The sequence below is a fragment of the Lacerta agilis genome, chromosome 11, assembly GCF_009819535.1.
Source record: "Lacerta agilis isolate rLacAgi1 chromosome 11, rLacAgi1.pri, whole genome shotgun sequence".
NCBI lineage: Eukaryota > Metazoa > Chordata > Lepidosauria > Squamata > Lacertidae > Lacerta > Lacerta agilis.
This window is the reverse complement of record NC_046322.1, coordinates 60,322,650-60,342,001: the sequence shown is the minus strand read 5'-3', so window position 1 is coordinate 60,342,001 and position 19,352 is coordinate 60,322,650. Positions and strand designations below refer to the sequence as shown.

General features: G+C 43.0%; 1 protein-coding gene across 1 annotated transcript in view; it reads right to left on the bottom strand.

Annotated features, from left to right (window-relative positions):
• The window catches only part of TRPM3 (transient receptor potential cation channel subfamily M member 3), a 138,282-nt gene that overhangs the window by 85,199 nt on the left and 33,731 nt on the right, over window positions 1-19,352 (bottom strand). Inside the window, exon 6 of the mRNA XM_033163651.1 lies at window positions 13,541-13,664. Within this exon, the coding sequence (XP_033019542.1) occupies window positions 13,541-13,664 (124 nt within the window). The remainder of the gene's footprint in view (window positions 1-13,540; window positions 13,665-19,352) is intronic.

The following is a 19,352-nucleotide window of genomic DNA, read 5'->3' as shown; positions in this document are numbered from 1 at the left end:
CTAAAGCAAGGTCACAAACCTTTCTGGGGATTAAGGGTATAGATGAAAGAAAGGGGTCATAAACAAATGTTTAAGATAATCAAAATGATTCAAAAATTAACGATAGCAAAATGCAAAAAGGCAGCAACGGTTGACCTTGACATGTGTATTCTGAGAGTCCTAAACGAATGCTACATACACCAGCAAAACAGATACAGATTTCCCCACTTTTTGGATATGTAAAAATGAATTATGCAAGAATTCACCAGTGTATGTCTGAAATATAACTTGTCTGAGGGCGGCAATATTCACATGCAAAAATGTCAATATTCACTAAACTTGGGCCATTTGCTTCAGCATATTTGCAATGAGAGGAAGCAAATCATCATTCAGTCCAGACAACTGAACATTTCTTCAGTAGGAGGAGATAGTCCAATAAATCAGTTATCCACAGCTGAGCAGTAAATGTCTGTCAGACGAGTCTGGTGTTATGTAACCCTTGGCTGCCCCCACCCACTCTGCTATTAATCTTGGAGGGAAACTCCCAATGATGCAAAGGGGATAATTTTTTTAAGGCAGGCTTCCTCAAACTCGGCCCTCCAGATGTTTTTGGCCTACAACTTCCATGATGCCTAGCTAGCAGGACCAGTGGTCAGGGATGATGGGAATTGTAGTCTCAAAACATCTGGAGGGCTGAGTTTGAGGAAGCCTGATTTAAGGTAACACTCATGTGTGGAGTGTGTGTGTGTGTGTGTGTGTGTGGAGAGAGAGAGAGAGAGAGAGAGAGAGAGAGAGAAGATTTCCACTGGGGGTCATGGATGAGGACAAACTCTCACTTTTGGCTCCTAGGAGATGCCATAGACTGAGCACCAAAGTAATACAGCTTTGAAGAATAAATCAGGTATGAGAGCGCTGTTTCCCATTCCAAGCTTTAGTAACAAGACAAGTGCTATAAATCTAAGTGAAGTAAATAAATATTCCATCTTCACAATGGGTGGTTACAACTTCTGCCAGAATCTGTTGTGTTCATTAGCAATGCCCTAAGAGAAGCCTATGAAACAAAATGTTCCAGATCTTTCCTTTTGTCTAGATGCTCTGCCCAAGTTGGGATACCCAGCCCCAATGTAGCTGTTGCTTTTTCTGATTTTTTTAAACATGCATATTCCAACGTTTTGTAGAAGTTTCCTTATAAAGAAGGAAAAGATGAATTACATCCTGCCATCTTCTTGAAAGCACAAGGAGTGATAATGTATCAGGAGTAAGCATAAGACTACACTAAAATTCATCTTATTCTATCAGTCTCAGGAGGTAAGGAAGCAAATTTATTCTTTCTTGCAAAGATTGATGGGAGTCTGCTATCAAGAAAACAGAAATCCAAAGATGCAAGATAAGCTGCAGAAACAATGGAAATCATGTATCATTACTCCTTGTTGAAGATGAAATCCTAAAGCACTGCAGGTTATGTCTGAGTGCTCTTGGCATATCCTCTGCTTCAAATGGGCAATAGGAATTTAGAGTGAACAAATGTTTGGTCCAGAATTATAATTGTTCATCTTTATTTAAACTAGATGAGATTTTGCAGGTATCTATAAATGCAATTTGCTTTAGCATTAACAATAGACACTGCTCACGGACAGTGAACTGCTTCTGTTTATAGTCAGAGTTATTAATACATTATGGTCTTCTTACCAGAAGAGCAGCTTCTATTCCAGTATTGCTCAGCATTTATAATTCAGCTGGATATGCCTGAATATTTTAGTGTAAATTTCCCTTGGCAGCAAAATGAGGAGACAGAGAGAAAGAAAGAGAGAGAGAGAGAGAGAAACTGCTCAGAGGAAAAATGTAGTAAGTATAGCAAATTTGTCAGCATTGAGGGGGCCCAGTGCCTATTTCTGATGTTCCTTGCTATGATTGCTTCCCCTCCCACTGTGCGCCACCCTGACTGCCACTGCCACTGCCACCTCACTTTCTCCCTTCTATGACCTCACTCTCCTGGGTGCTCTGCCCCACAGAGCTACTACGCCAGCACTGGTAGCTCTGCAACCCCCCGCACCTCCAAGCTTACCAGCCAGGAGGAGGAAGTGAGAAGGCTCAGGGCCACATTTCATCCCTGTAAGGACTGCCTAGTGGCTGCTGGAGGGGGAGGTGGTTGCGGTCTGGCACGGCCATGCTGGGCAGACTTTGGGCTTCAGCAGAGGGCAGAGGCAGATGTCCCTTCCTCTTCCACCAGCCATGCTCGCTGCTGGGGCTCCTCCGCAACTGCAGCCCATTGGGGGTGAGCTGGGGCGTGTGGCTCTGGGAGCAGAAGGTGGAAAAATTATCCCCTCTGGTCAGTCCCAGGCTATTTAAGCCAGCTGTGCCCTGCACTCAGTCCCAGTCAGTGCTGGATTTCTCACCCTAAGCATTGTGTTTTATTAAGATTGCCGGAAGAAATATCAACAACCTCAGATATGCTGATGACACAACCTTGATGGCAGAAAGTGAGGAGGAATTAAAGAACCATTTAATGAGGGTGAAAGAGGAGAGCGCAAAATATGGTCTGAAGCTCAACATCAAAAAAACTAAGATCATGGCCACTGGTCCCATCACCTCCTGGCAAATAAAAGGGGAAGAAATGGAGGCAGTGAGAGATTTTACTTTCTTGGGCTCCATGATCACTGCAGATGGTGACAGCAGTCACAAAATTAAAAGACGCCCATTTCTTGGGAGGAAAGCAATGACAAACCATTAAAAAAAAAAGCAGAGACATCACTTTGCCAACAAAGGTCTGTATAGTTAAAGCTATGGTTTTCCAAGTAGTAATGTATGGAAGTGAGAGCTGGACCATAAAGAAGACTGATCGCCGAATAATTGATGTTTTTGAATTATGGTGCTGGAGGAGACTCTTGAGAGTCCCATGGACTGCAAAAAGATCAAACTTATCCATCCTTAAGAAAATCAGCCCTGAGTGCTCACTGGAAGGACAGATCCTGAAGTTGAGGCTCCAGTACTTTGGCCACCTCATGAGAAGAGAAGACTCCCTGGAAAAGACCCTGATGTTGGGAAAGATGGAGGGCACAAGGAGAAGGAGACAACAGAGGACGAGATGGTTGGACAGTGTTCTCAAAGCGACTAGCATGAGTTTGGCCAAACTGCGGGAGGCAGTGAAAGATAGGTGTGCCAGGCCTATGGTCCATGGGGTCACGAAGAGTCGGACACAACTGAACGACTGAACAACAACAACAAGCATTGTGTTGCAGGCCTGTTTTGTCACTGTGTTTGGGGACAGGGAGGAATTTGCCTTCAGACAATATTGGTTTTTTTTGTCAACTCATAGCAATTGACAGAACTTGATGGCAGATAAGGCACTGGGTTCGATAGTTAGTCAAAGTGGACACAGGGGTGGGTGGGTCAGGAGTCCCAACACCTGGTCTGAGGAATCAGGGCATCCCGTTGAAGTGATCCAGGGGAGGGTGTTTCCATTTGGACTCCCAGATGAGGGCTGATGGGCCAGATCACTCCCAAAATTGTGATTGGAGGGGTCTTTCCAATTTGATGTATGTTACAGGACAATTCTTAACCTTTGTTAACCCTGCCAAATGATCAACCAACAGCAGGCTGGTTGATACAGCATACATACCCAATGCCTGCACCCAAATCTGCTGACATCTGTGGCCTGTTTAAATCCCAAAATAGTTGTACTGCATTTACTGCCACTTCACCATGCATTGTGATCATGGCTCACAGCTTCACAGCACCTGGACCTGCAAATGGGTCTCTGCCCCTGAAAGGACTTACGCAAATCCCACACCGCATAAATTGACTCAGGAGGGAAGGAAGGAAGGAAAGCTACGGTAACTGGCAAGTTGACATAGAAGGCACCAAGAAAATAGTGGAAATGTGGGCCTAAGGTACTAAGAAGCAGCTGGAGGGATGGAAACTCGAAATCAGTGGTATCAGAAAATATGGATATGTCTTAGTTTTGAGTTGGGGAGCAAGATAAGACTAATAAATGCCACCTCATTGAATATTTTAAATTCAGAACAAAGCTGTTGTTGTTGAGAGAAACTGATTTTCTTAGATGCCCTGAAAACATAACAAGGTCCGGCTTCCTTGAGGTTTGCTCCCCACAACAAAAACAGACTTAAGTAGGTTAATAGTAAAAGAGGATCTGAGCAGCACTTTGAATAAAACATTGAATTGTTACCTCTTAAATGCAACCTAAATTCTAGGTAAAACCATTACTGATTACTAACTCTCTAGAGAATATCCATTGCAACATGCACTCTAGGAGGAAAAAACATTCCTGTGATTGCTGCCAGCACATATTTTAAGAAACATTCCAAGAGATATATTTTAAGATGCTTGTCTCATGTTTTATAAACTCTTGAATTGTTCTAGTTCTGTGACATTTTCCTGGGAAGGATACTGTGAAAAGTGAATACAGATATATAAACCAGCTTGACACAGTGGAAAACATGGCTAATTACCGGTATATTCAGATGTAGCTTATTTTTAATGGTCATTTAAATAATAATTTAAAGGAAACTTTTATACGAGATAGTATGTATTTGCCCTATGGAAGAGTCCCTCTCCCATGGCAGGGATTAGGAGAGGATACATCTTCATCTTCATCATTTTATTTGAAGGCTGCCTTTCCATAGTTAAAACAAAGCTCAAGGTGGCTTACGCCATGACAAGATTTACATAATTACCAATGTAGCAAAAGTCATAAGCAAGAAATAAAACACATCAAAAAGTACACAACCAAATGGAAAACAATTTACACATAAATCATAAAATCTAAAACTAAGAATACAGCATTACTATCAATTACAATTTAAAATGACATAGATAAAAAACAAAAACAAAAACGGAGCCCTCTCTGCGCAGATGGAAGGAGGCAGGCAAGGCCCTGCATGGATCTGCTCCCTCAGCTGAAAGAGAGACTGAGTGTTCCACTGAGCCTCTGAATCCACAGCAAGCGTCTAGGCTGTGGGGCTTGATGTGGACACACTGTATTAACATAGTTGTGAGCAGTACTTTTTTTGTTAAAAAAATGTTTAGGGGTACTCTCGCTTTCCTACTCATATTGAAATACTGCCCCTCAATGAGGGCAAACTTAGATTAACAAAATGTTTAGGGGTATGCGTACCCCTGCGATTCCCCCAGAAAAAAGCACTGGTTGTGAGTAACCAAAAATGCTCCCCAGGGGGTCTGGCCCTTCACACTCTAGAGCAGCCTTTCTCAACCTTGGGTGCCCAGATGCTTTTGGCCTACAACTCCCATCATCCTTAGGTAGCAGGACCAGTGGTCAGGGATGATGGGAGTTGTAGTCCAAGAACATCTGGGGACCCAGGGTTGAGAAAGGCTGCTCTAGAGACTCTTGTTGGTTTGGTGAAAGGGAACAGAATAAATATGGTAAAATAAAAGGAGAATTTCCTTGGTGCCTTATCAATCAATCAATCAATCAACAACCAACACTTTATTATGGCCGTAGACCAGCATAAGGAGCAGTGCTGGATTTATGTATAAGCTAAACAAGCTATAGCTGAGGGCCTCACTCTCTTGGGGGCGCCCAAAAAAATTAAAGGAAAAAAACAACTGGATGTACATTTCCAAAACATAAGATAAAAAACAAATAAAATAAAACCTATATACAGCAACAGTGTTTTGTGTTGTGTAGGCTCCTATGATGTAAGTAATGGGCATATATTCAACAAAAAAGCGATAATTTGTTGTTGACAAAGGACAGCTGGACATATAAAGGGCCCCATTACCTTCAGTATGTTAGGGCCTCATCAAACCTAAATCTGGCCCTAATAAGGAGGGAGGGGTACAATAATTTAAAATAATTTAAAGTCTAAAAAAAACCCACTAAAAAGAGTTAAAACAGAATATATATATACAGTGGTGCCCCGCTAGACGAAAAAGTCTATGGGGCTGCCTCGCAAGACGAAAAGTTTTCGTCTTTTTTTCCGTTTTGCGGAGCGCGGCTGTCATTATTTTTGTCTAGTGGGGCACCACTGTGTGTGTGTGTGTGTGTGTGTGTGTGTGTGTGTGTGTGTATATATATATATATATATATATATATATATATATATATATATATATATGGTCCATAAGATTCCAAAAGAAGCCAAGAAAGTCTAAAAGAAGGGTTAGGAACCTCAGACAAGCGTGAAAGAGTGCAAAAGGCTAGTATATATAAGACCACAGACATCAGTATACAGAGCACTCCATTATATCTAGTTTGAGGCACAGGTCATCATCCGTTGAATCTTGAGCGCTGCTGTGCAGAATCTGGCCCCGTATGTTATAGTAGGATTGGCATCTGAAAGAAGCAAGGAGGTATAGAATTGTCCTGTGTGCCCTCGGTACTTATGCCATGATGGTAAGATGATCTGATGCCTCGATCCAGGTTTGGGGCAAGTACTATTTGGTGAGAAATTTAAAATCACAAAATATGCAGCAAAGTAAAGTGTGGAAATATAGGATGTTGGACTTTTAAAATATCCCCTTCTAAGTTGCTTCCAAAGTTCCCCACTTCCATTAGCAAAGAAACAGCATGCCCCCAACATTTCTCTGATGTCCTGTAATAATAATAATAATAATAATAATAATAATAATAATAATACCCCACCCAGGACCAACAGTCAGCCAGACTGGGTACTGCCTGAGGGCCCCAAGGGCTCGGAAAGGATCCTCACTAGCCTGATGCACCTATGCTACCATTCCTGCCCTGGGGGGGGGGGCGTCGTCTCAGCCCTGGAGGGCCAATGGTGCATCTTTGGAATGGGAGCAAATTTGACTCCCATCTGCAGTGGCTGCCCACCACCTTAATCTACCCAGCATGCATGCCCCAGTGCATAGATATACAAAATCCATAGAATTCAGGCTATAGATCTATGAAACGTAAGCAGAAAAAAGTGTTGCACAGTTGTGGCCACATTGGGAGGGGGGTTTGTGCGTGGCTGTTGGCGGCATCATGTGAAAGACTTCCTAAAGACTAGCTCTGGCCCTAGACATCTCCAGCTATGGTTTAGCATGATGTCTGAATGCAGCCAATATTAAGCAGCTCTTTATAAACTTGAAGATCTACATTGGAAAATATCCAAGTTAGCCCTGAATTCTGGAAGCATGATCAGCTACCAAAACATGATAACAATCTATTTGTGTAGGTTATATGCCTGTTATTTAAGCAATCGGAAAAACCACTTGCTTAAAATAGTAGTTCTTTCTTTGTTGCCTAATTATAGGTTCTTCACAAACACCACAATCCTCTTATTTTTCTATTCATAAAAATGCAGCATTAAACTTTTTGAAGTGTTATCTTGAACTGACAAAATTCAGTCACAGTACTGGCTTCTTTTAATGTTGAAATCTAAATAAATGATTAAATATTTGGGAGGTTCCAGCATGTCAGCATGCTAAAGGGAGACAATAACTCATCAAGATATTAAAGGAAAAATAAAGCAGTATATCCCAGCCCAGCCCACTTTTCTCCCTGCAGCAAGGGACTGTCATTGAATTTATGCATGGTATCTTACTTGACAAGAATATTCTTTCCATGGGAATTAAGGTTATCAAGCATCCTCAAACAGTTACTTTGCATATGATAAGATCTGGCGTATTGATCCAGCAGAAACATCTGAACAAGATAAGCTTTGTTGATAGAGTTGTTGTGAAGGACATGGGGGAATCTAAGGGCTGCCGGCAATGTTTCATTTCAGCAGCAAGTGTAGATACGAAAAGAACCGGAGAACAGTTACAAATAGGCAGCTTTCTAATGCTGGCAAATTCAAATAGTTCCCAGGCATAATTTCTCTATGTCTGATACAAATTTACAACACTTCCTATGAACATCCATCCATTATTGAAAAAAATTGCCTTGTCTGTTTTGAAAAAAAAACTGGGATACTTATTTGGTGTTATTTTGCTTCTTTTAGTCCCCTTTGGTTAAACTCCTTGTTTCTGGCTACCTCATACAGTACAGTGTGTATTTATATCCAGAGACGGCAGCATGGCAGGTATGTATATTAAATCATGCACAAGTGACCAATACCTATTAGTCCTTGTTCCCTGACCAGAAGCGCAACCCATTTATTCTTGCATTGTCCTTGGGCTTGCAAACCCAACCACCAGCACTGGGCCCCTGGTTGTGGCATCTCGAGGTTATTACGGTGCATCAATGCCACATATTTATAAAAATCCAGATTCACCTAGAATAGCCAGCTTCCAAACTGACTTGAATTTTACATGTTATGCTTTACTTATGAACAAAAAAAGAAAGACAAGGTGTCTGCATGCACATTAATGGAGCCCAAGACTCCATGAAATTGAGCACTGGATTTGAGAGAGGGAACCCAAAAGCAGCCACAGAGAGAAAACTGACCAGCCTAAAGTCAGATGAAAACTGCCTGTCGTGGAGGGCTGATTTAATAACTTCCACACTACAGCATTTTGAAGCACTCTTTAACAAGCCTGGCATTTAATCCACCATTATTATTTTTTAAGGGAAAGGCAGCTTGGGAGTGGGGAGCCGTGATCTGATCCCAGCAGTGGTGCTGCTGCTGCTGCAGCAGCAGGGGATGTGCAAAAAGTATCTTCCTGTGCGGCTTGTGCTATTAAAAAGGCCGAATCCCCATTATTCTCCTTCCCCAGGGGAAGAGGAAAGAGGAGAATTCCCATGGATGGGAATAAAGTTGTGTGGGTAAATGGCACCCAGAGAAACAGACCTGTGAACTATTTCTCATTCCAAGCCACTTCTAGTTGTCCCTTGTGTTTCAGAAGCCTGACTGGTTTCAACGGAAGTTGGGAATTGAATGTCACAGTCCTGTGCTGTAGAAGACTTTGCAGTTGATATTCAGGAGGTACCCTCGATATTCACTTGCAGGGGACTCTTGAAGACCTTTTAATGTCAACTGCCCTATTCAGTTGTTTGATTATTATTAAGATAAGCCAGTTGTGATTATGATTATTTTGCATTGTTTTTTATGGTATTCTAAAACTACACTACCGTAGTATCAAGTTATTGTGGTTAAAAGTTTTATTATTTTGGAAAACAAGAAAAAAGAATTGGCTTTTGCAAAAAGACTACAGCAGGAGTAGGCAAACTAAGGCTCGGGGGCCGGATCCGCCCCAATCACCTTCTCAATCTGGCCCATGGACAGTCTGGGAATCAGCATGTTTTTATATGAGTAGAATGTGTCCTTTTATTTAAAATGCATCTTCGGGTTATGCTTAGGAATTTGTTCATCCCCCCCCCCCCAGCCCAAAAAATATTGTCCGCCCCACCACATCGTCTGAGGGACAGTGGATCGGCCCACAGCTGAAAAAGGTTGCTGACCCCTGGACTACAGCATGCTATACAATTTTTAAAAAAGGTAAAGGACCCCTGACAGTTAAGTCCAGTCGCGGACGACTCTGGGGTTGCGGCACTCATCTCGCTTTACTGGCTGAGGGAGCCGACGTTTGTCCGCAGACAGTTTTCCCGGGTCATGTGGCCAGCATGACTAAGCCGCTTCTGGTGAAACCAGAGCAGCGCACGGAAATGCTATACAATTATGAGATGTTAATTGGAACACAACCGCAACTCTGTTCTTGGAAATTATTAAATAAAATCTAACAGGCAAAAGGGATGGGGAAAGAGCTTCTCTCATGCATGCCAAAAAGAGATGGGATTTTCTTGTTTCCCTTTAGCTAGAGACTAATTAAATGCTTTCCCATGCTTCCTTAATATGGATGTGTGCTCCTGGGATTCAACAGTCTTTCTCTGAACGCTAGTAGGCATACATCTGCCATTTAAATTCCTGTCCTTGTATGACCATAAGTAATTTAACAGAATGGTGCTCTTACATTCGCTGAAGCCAGCAGCACAGTTAGAAAGAAAAGGCCAGCCCCACACTACCGAAGGCCAGGCCACAGTCAGGGAGCTACTTACACATGGATGCCTAAATGACAAGGGAGTGACTTGTGATGATTTTTAATTTGAGCCGTAACATTTGCTTAATATCACTGCTTTATCATTTATGACAACTCGTTATGGCTCATTTTGTTAATCAGCGGTGGCTTTGCCCAGACAAACAAGAGTTCCTTGATGGTAACATTGACAGTCACACCCCTGGATTAGACAGTTTCACCTACAGCAGTTTTGTTTCCTGTGGATACAATATTAGCTCTTATGTGTCATTTTATGAGCCCTGACTGAATTAATTTTGGAATGGAAATGGGCTCATCAGACCTTTCCCACAGATAAGATAAATTGACATCAATATTGTGGAAGGTTGCTGAGGTTTACTAGCTAATGGTGGCATTGGCGACTCAAATTCTATCGTCTTTCAGACTGACTCCCACCAACTCAGCATTGTTGGAATTCTGGGTAAGTTATGTAATTGGAAGCCTTTAACACACTGCAGCCTCCAAAATTATTACTGTGGCTTTGTCCTTCCAGCTGTTATTCTGTAAAGCCAAAAACCAAATGTCAGGGAACTGCCACCTGGCCCACTGAGGGGGACGGAGGGTCCGTTAGCATACAGAGAGCCCCAGCGACTTTTGAGTAGCAGCACCTCTTCCAGCGCAAAGAGCAGCCACACCTCCAGTGGGGAGGAAGGGGAAGGGGTCAGCCGGGAGAGGAGAGGACTCGGGGATGCTGCTGAGAGCCCCAGCACCTCACCTCGTCCGGCTGTTCAGGAGGGAAACACGCCAGTTCCGGCGCCCCAATTGCGCAGAGGGGTGAAACGCAAGGAGGGTAGGAGGAGACTTGGGGTGCCGAAGCTCTTATGCTGGGGAAGGAGCCGGAAGGGGCCACTCCCGGATTCTGCCAGCGACTGAGACAGACATGCTTTTGTAGCTCTGCACTGTAAATAGTTTTGCACAATAAAACTGCCAAAAGACTGTTTGGGTTCCTGCTTTGTTACTCGTAAGCACCATCACACGAACTTCACACCAAACATGCTTAAAAAAGAGTAAAATATGTGTAATGTAAATAATTTTGTTTCAATGGGTGAAACATTATTACATGCAAAAACTTTCTGTACATGGGCTGGGGGCTTGGCAACACACAATCTACTTACAGGGATAAAGCTTTTTAAAAAAATACTCATGTGGCTGTGAGCCATCATTATAAAACAAAATAGGTTGAATCTGTTATCATTTGTGATCCTGCTTAATTATGCCAGTGACCGGACTTCCGGTTGGGCGCCGAGCTGCACAGTCGGGAGAAACCTCGGCTCCGAGGTTTCTCTGTCGCTGAGGGGGGGGGAGTCTCAACTGCGCTGCGACCCCCCGAGAAACTCCAGGAAGGGCATCCTGGAGGCATGGATCCTGCGGATACCCCTGGAGCCTCCCCTATTCTTCGGTAAGTCCTAGTGAGGGCTGCCGGAGCGAGCGGGATCGAAGGCTGGGTATTGTGGATCACCACTATCCCTTCAGCGAGAAGTAGCGGCTGCTGGCAAAAGGAGCACTCAATTCCTCCACGATTAGGACTTATTTGGACTTTGTAAGTACCCATTTATTAAAAGAAAAACTTTTTAAAATTCGACTCGGAAGGGAATTAAAATACGGAGGTAGTTCCCTGACGGTTGATGTATTAAAGAGCCAGTGCTACATTATATCTGAAGCTACTGTCAAAGTGTGAAACAAAGAAGTCTTCTGTAACTGCTTTTCCTGTTAAAGGAAATTTGGATTTGAGATTTGATTTGACTGATTGGTTTGGGAAATACATACCCCACTCCCCTGGTCTCGGAAAATTTGGCAAGAACTAAGTAAAATGGCGCCGAAGGCAGAAAGGAAATAAGTTGTTTTGACTGGAAATTTGTTTTTCGACCTTGAGCATGGCAAAGCGTAAATGGACACCGGAATTTCAGAAAAAAACTTTGGAACTCATGCAGCAGCTAATTAAAGGAGTGCAGAACTGGGGTCAGTTGGTTGGAACAGAAGCGACTTCACAGAATAAAGAATCTGAGATTAAGGACAATTTGGAGGACTTAATGCCTCCAAATTCCTACAAAAGGAAGAAGAAAAGATCAATGAAGAAACTATAAAGGAATTTTCTGTACAAAAAGAAATTGACAATGAAGTCGTGGTTCAGGAGGGAGAAGAACAAGTGCAACTACCCAGCGCTACGCAATCCTACTGTGAGAATATCACAAGGTTGCATGAAGATAAACGGGGACAAGAATCAGCAATTTCTGACTTTTGGGTTGATTTTTTTGAAAGGGTTGGGGTAGGTTAAAAAGACTGGACCTATTATATGATATGTTAGTTATATATGGTTTTGACAAATGGATATGGATATTGTGGCAATGGAAAATGTTAAAAAAGAAAAATCAGCCAAATTTTTGAGGCCGAAAGGAGGGTAGGGGGATAAAATTGGTTGAGGAATTAGAAAAGTGCAGAAGTACAATGAAGCAGAGGAAGAAAAGAAAATGTTAGTAATTAATTATGGAACATAAATATTCATAAAAATGTTAAGGAGGAAAGAAATGTGGTATAAATTAGATTTGGAAGCGGAGAGGAAAACTGGAAATTATATGTTACTTTGAAGTCAACAGGGGGGGATCTGGGGAAGTCAATTTAAAAGATGAATTTATTGGATGTATGAATACCTGGCCCAGGAAAGGGGCTGGGCTTAAGCAATGATTTTAGTATAATAAGAGGTTAAATGTGGAATGGTTTTGTGTGCTCCTGTGAGAGGGGGGTTGGGATATTTCGCTCCCCTCGGTGGGAGAGGGGGGAGTATGAAAAGTTTAACCATGTAATGATTTGTGCTTGTAATTGGAAAATCTTATAAATTTTTAAATATATATCTATATCTATATAGGGAATAATTATGCCAGTGACCATAAAACCTTTCATACAGTTTATTTACTTTCTCTGTTTTGTACACCACTAAGCTCATTGATATGGTTAAATAAATGCTAAAAAATAACCATGTTAGCAATCTGAACTTGCAATCTAAACATAGCTGGGGGTTTTATGGCTAAACTTGCAGTATCATTTCTGTGCCAGGGAGCCCCCTCTCCTTAGATAAACTTGCAGTCTGTCAAGTCCCTAACCCTAACCGATCCTCAGCTGAGCCAGCCCTGCCTGGTGTTCCCCCCATTTGCGTACAGGAGCACTGGGGCCCCTTTGCACAGCTCAGCTGGGAAGCAGCAGGCTCCCAATCCCCAGCTGAGCCGTGTGTGTGTGTCCTCTTTTTTGCTCTTCCAAACATAGCAACCCTAATTTTAGATTCTCCCTCTTGTGCATGAATTCCCTCTCCCTTCCAAGTAGGTTAAGCATGTCACTAACTATGGATAAGGCTAACCAGGATGGCCCCAAATTGCCGTTTGCAAACGCCCTCCTAAGCGTGGTTTCAGCTCATGGTTTTGAGATATTCCAGACGAGCCTTAGAGAAGCCAGAGGTTGGGTAATGCAAATCTAACACAAACTATGGTTTGAGCCATGGAAGTTAGAAAGATGGACTGCATACCACTGCAGGTCCCCCAATCTCCAAGCTGAAATCAAAACCTTATTTATGCGCCAAGCCAGTATGAAATTGGGCTTCTGTGTTTCATGCCTAGAGAATGTGCTTGCATACCAGTTCTTTCTTCTTCATGCATTCCATGAGGATTATGAAGAGATGCTGGGCCTGGGTCCGGGTATAGGTGAAGGTCTTCTGGATGGTGACAAGCAATTGGTCCCTCAGAGATTCATTGATAAGTCTGAAATTCAAAAGGGGGTTGAAAGGGGGCATTGAAAATCCTGGAACCAAAATGTTGACTAATAAACAGTGCTCTGGGCAATCTCTCTTTAAAAAGCCAATTTCTGAGAGAAGGAAAACACAGATACTGCATTGAAAACACTGAAACCCGGGTTTAATAGAAAAATGAAGCAAATCTCCACAATTTATTTCTGCAGTTTATTTTGCAACGTTTATTACTTTGCACAAGTTAGTCTGCTAATTGTGCTAATCTTGAGAAGCGGAGAGAAGCTGAGCCTTGCCTATGACCACTGAAAGTGTTTGTCAGAAACCCCTCTCACTTCTGAGATTTCATCCGATATTGCCAACCTTCTTTCAAGCTATAGCAGCTAGAATTTGCTTTAAAAAGAACAATAAAGAAAACTGTGACATGCAGTTAGCCCCAATGCCACACACTGCAGTTTTCCACACTTGCAGAATCATGCCATGCATGAAGTCCTGGAGGGGAAGTTAAGAGGGTATCCACACATATGCAAGATTATGACAAGCTAGTCCATTCAGAAACCGCCAAGAAATAAAAATGTGATAAGAATTGCTGTGTTTGAAAAAAGACCTGCCTTTCGAACAAGTCTCTGTTGCTTCAGAGTCATGGTATCAATTTCTAGATTATCACCTGGCAAAATGGCTTGGAAGCATATTGATTACCAGGGATTTCTTAATGAATTTAGGCTGCAATTGACAAGCTGGGGTCAGATGCAGTCTTGTACTGACTTTTGCCAATCCAGCTCTATGTGGATCCTACTCTTAGAGAGTGGGAAAAAAACCCATTATGTAATGGAGAAAAGCAGCCATCTGACCCCACAAGCAGCACTGTGGTTAAGTATCCATGCAAAACTGGTTCCAACGCTCCCCATATATCCCAGATCTAGCCCTCCTCAATCTGGTTTCCTCCAGATCCTTTGAACTACAACTCAACTCCTATTATTCCTGGCCATCTGCTATACTGGCTGATAGCAGTTGTGGGCAAAAACATCTGGAAGGCTCCAGGCTGGGGACACCTGTCTTTTTTCTCCCTCCAGCAAAATCATCTACCACTACTGGATTGTGTAGACCAGGCTTCCTCAAACTTTGGCGCTCCAGATGTTTTTGGCCTACAACTCCCATGATCCCTAGCTAGCAGGACCAGTGGTCAGGGATGATGGGAATTGAAGTCTCAAAACATCTGGAGGGCCGAGGTTGAGGAAGCCTGGTGTAGACCATACATTGTAGTCTGAACCTTTACAGTGATCAGTATGCAGATGACACTTAGCTTTAGAGGAGGCAGTGAATGGATCCATGATGTCAGGGTCGAGTCAGATGAGGAGGAGTGGTGGCAAGCCCCCCCTGACAAGGCAGCACCCACAGAGGAATCTGAGGAATTCGTACCTGGGGAAGACTGGTGGCGGCATTCCTCAGAAGAGGAGGAATCTGATAGGGAGGAGGAGGAAAGACCAGAGCTAGAGGAAGAAGTGGGGGCAGGAGCAGGTCCCAGTCCAGAGCGGAATCAGCCGATCCCCTCTCCTCCTCCCTTCTCAGCTGTAGAACGCCGAGCTGAGAAGCGAAGGCGGCAATTAGAGACAGCTGTAGCTCATAGGAAGCGTGGGAGTGAGCCGGCTACTTAAAAAAGCTACTCCCCTATTCCATTGCGTCTGCAACAATTGTGTTGGGCGCGTGGTTGCTGTACTCGTCTTGTTCCTGTGTTCCTGGTTCGTATCTGACTGACTTGGCTTGTTCTGACTTGGACTGTTTCTGACTTCGGCTTCTCTTGACCCCAATACTGTTACCTGACTTCGGCTGGCTTCTGACCTGGACTGTTGACCTTGGCTTATCTCGTCCTGACTGCTGCGCTGCAGCACACCAACTTGTTGTCGCCCTGACACATGAGCTCAGTGTCAAACTAAATGAGGTTAAGTAGAATAACGCTTAATCCAAGCAATATAAAAATGTTAACAATGGGAGGTGGCGATTCCTATTATTATTGTTATCAATAATAAAATATTGTATTTTTATACCACACTTCCACTAAACTAATCTCAAGGTAACAAAAATCAAAGCATCACATTTCAAATAACTATGAACCATCTGAAGGTCAACAATGATGAGAACACTAAAATATATTTGCCCTTCAACTGCTTGGGTAAACAAGTGTATCTTCTTCAGTTGAGGCCTAAATATCAAAAGTAAAAAAGCCAGTGGAAAGGAGTTCCATAGTCCACATGCCAAGACAGGCAAAGCCCTGTTCTGTGCCTCCATGCAGTGAAACTTAGTAAAGCCTGCCCTGCAGATCTTAATGACCAGGTCTACTGATCTTGGAACTGATGCTCCTACAGATTCTTGGGCTCCAAATGTTTAGAGGCTTATAAACAAGTACCAAAATCTTGAACAGGGCCCAGCAACTATGGGGCAGCCAGAGCAGTGCTTTTAGGGTATATGTTACATGCCCACATTGAAGGATCGGGTTCAGAGGTTGATGTAGTTGCTGGAGTCGGACCCAGCATTTCGATTCAGAGGAAGTGATCATGGCCAAAAACACCAAGTGCTAGCTTAAAGAGAGATGATCTAGCCGCTATGAGACCTAACTTGGTAACACACAGTTTTTAATAGCATTCATACTGATAAAGGGTGGGCCATATGTATTTTAAACAAAACCAATAATAGTAGCTATAATTTGCAGTAACAAGACCTGAAGATCCAAGGCTGGCTAAGGCTGGGCTTTAGGGACATAAAATAAATGTTGCCCATTTTTCACATTTTAGCCCTCCAAATACTTAGATATTTCCCATGCCAGTCAAGAAGCCTGGCATGGGGAAGTTTAAAACTACAGTGGTACCTCGGGTTAAGAACTTAATTCGTCCCGGAGGTCTGTTCTTAACCTGAAACTGTTCTTAACCTGAGGTACCACTTTAGCTAATGGGGCCTCCCGCTGCGGCAACACGATTTGTGATCTCATCCTGAGATAAAGTTCTTAACCTGAGATACTATTTCTGGCTTAGCGGAGTCTGTAACGTGAAGCGTCTGTAACCTGAGGTACCACTGTATTGTTACCGGTAATACATTATCCCCATTTACGGTTGGTGGCTTTGCTTCACAGAAGTTTGACACCAGAACAAAAACTCTATGAATATTAGTTCTTGTTCCAGATTTCCTAACCATGAAATGGTCAGTCACCATTACTATTCATTTGTTTACTGGGAAGCAGCACCGCTAGTCCTAATACATGATGAACTTCTGTTGGATTTAACGATTCAGAAAAATGTATCCCTTGAAGTGTAAAAGCTGTGATACTGTGGTAGCTGTTTTCTCATTTAAAATCTCATCATTTCCTCATCTTCTTAAATGCCTCACATTCTGTAGAAGCAAATGAAATCAAATAGGGAAAAGGCTCCAATGAAGCTGTTCAGGAATCTTTTTCCACTTTGCCAAAAGCTGTGCCTAGAATCATAGAGTTGGAAGGAACAAAAAGGGGACTTCCGGCGGCGACGCAATGGCGGAGCGGTCGTGGGTTGCCTCGGCTGCGAGGCGACCCAGCCCGTCCCGGGGGTTGGAGCCCCGCCACCGCTAAGCGGGGCTCCGATAGGGTGCGGGAAGAGCGTCCCGCACCCTGGGCTCCCCGGCTATGCCCACTATGGCTCCGAACCCTTCCCTCGCTCCCCCTGTAAAGGGGGAGTGGGGGTGAAGGGAAAACGGAGCCGGGCTTCAGGGGACAAGCCCCAACCGGGACGCGAAGCGGCGGTTGCCCCCGCGATGTGCGTTAACGTTCTACCTGTCAAAGTTGAAGTTGGAGTTTAAGAATCCCGGTGTCGTGAGTATTGGATCGGATTTGTTTTTGTGCCTTGTTGACGACCTGGGGGACATTTGGAAAGGGAGCCTGCCTCTTTCCCTTCGGGAGATAGAAAATAACCAGCTTAAGAGACTGCTGTTACAGTGATGGCAACAAAGTATTTAAAATTTGATAAGTGAGACTTATGGTTTTCCCCTTTGGGGATTAAACTGGTGGACAGTATCTCTTTTTAAAATTTTTGGTTCTTGCGCCCTGGATTCGGGGAAAATGGCCGTGAAAGACTTTGACTGAATGGAAAGTTACTGGCAAGATGGAGAAGTCTGAGAACCGAAACTGCAATTTGACACCTATGCCCGCTTCTGCCATGCTCGGCTTTGTTTTTGACTTGGTTACGAACTGTGAAATGACCCATGAAGAAAGGATTATTTTATTGAGACTGGAACTGCTCAACCGAAAATTGGAGATATTGAACTGTCATATGTCAAAAAAGTTATATCCCACAGAGGAGACTGTACAGGAAATGGCTGCATTGGAGGAGAGCCTTGGCACAGAACTGAAGGGGCTGATTGAACAACAGGAGGAAAAGGTATGGCTACTCCGGAGTAATGGATCGTCCCTTGGGGGTGGCAGACCCAGGACGGAGAAAATTGTTATAACTAACTCCCGAGGTGAGAGCTTGGGAGCGAAGGTGAGAACTTTATGTTTGTATCTACAAATAAAAGAAGAATGTGATGATGAACCGGAGAGGCTGGGGGAAAAGGTGTACACCCTGATGTTCTATGCAAGGATTACTTTGGACTTAGTCTGGATCTGTGGTTATGTAAAGAAAAAGGATACTTCGAGGAGCAGCTCTGGAGCAAGACGACCAAAGAAAATGGACAGAAGGGGGATAGGGTGAATGATACTAAGGTATAAAGGAAAAGAATGTATTATGGTAACCTGAAACCGGTGTGTCAAGACTTTAAGTTTTTAGAGAAAGAAAAGAGGTACTCTAAATTTTTGTTACTAACAGCAGTTATAGTGAATGAAGATATTTGTTATGATTTATTTTGAAAATAAGGGGATAAGAACCAGAATCTTGTGTGGAATTAATATTAAGTTATAACATGATCTGATCTATGTTAAGTTAAGAATGGGAAAATATTGTTTATTATGAATCAAGATTTGTTAAAAAGAAGCTTTTGATTTTAATTTTTAGATATTTGGATTTTTTAAGATCAAGATGGTATAAGATGTTATTAAAGTAATATTTGGGACTGGAACCGAAGGTGAAAAGGCAGGGGAAGTCTGTACCAAGATTCGACCTAGAAATTTTTTTTTTACAGCATAAGAAGAAGAATTATTGGTATTTGTGTATTTGTTTATTTCTAGTTGGGGGTGGGTTAATGTGGGTGTTATATTTGTATGTTGTTTGTTGTAAAACCAATAAATTCTTATAAAAAAAAAAGGAAGGAACAAAAAGGATCACCTAGTCCAACCTCTGCAAGCAGAAATTCACTGGTAACATGGCTTGATTTCTGATGGCATTGTGGCTCTGGGCAATTGGCAGGTGGGCAGCTCCACCTGCTTGTGACACTTGGCTGTGGGGAGTGGGCAGGATAAGAATCTGACCCACTGGTCGTACCCGGTCCCCCACTTTCATGGCCATGTTCTGCTGTGTGTGACTTTAGAGGTACCAAGAGATGTTCTAGGCCAGCTGTTGTTGGCAGGAGAAGGCTGCTTAAAGTAGGCCTTCTGCCTGACCCAACAGGGCACTCCTTGGGACGATTCGCCATTCTAACCATCCCTCCATTTGTGTTGTTTACAATTGCCATCGCCTAAAGTGATTCCTCCATATATAACCAGAGTCAAACTCTTTACAGCTGAGGCATCATTAAAATGATTGAAAAA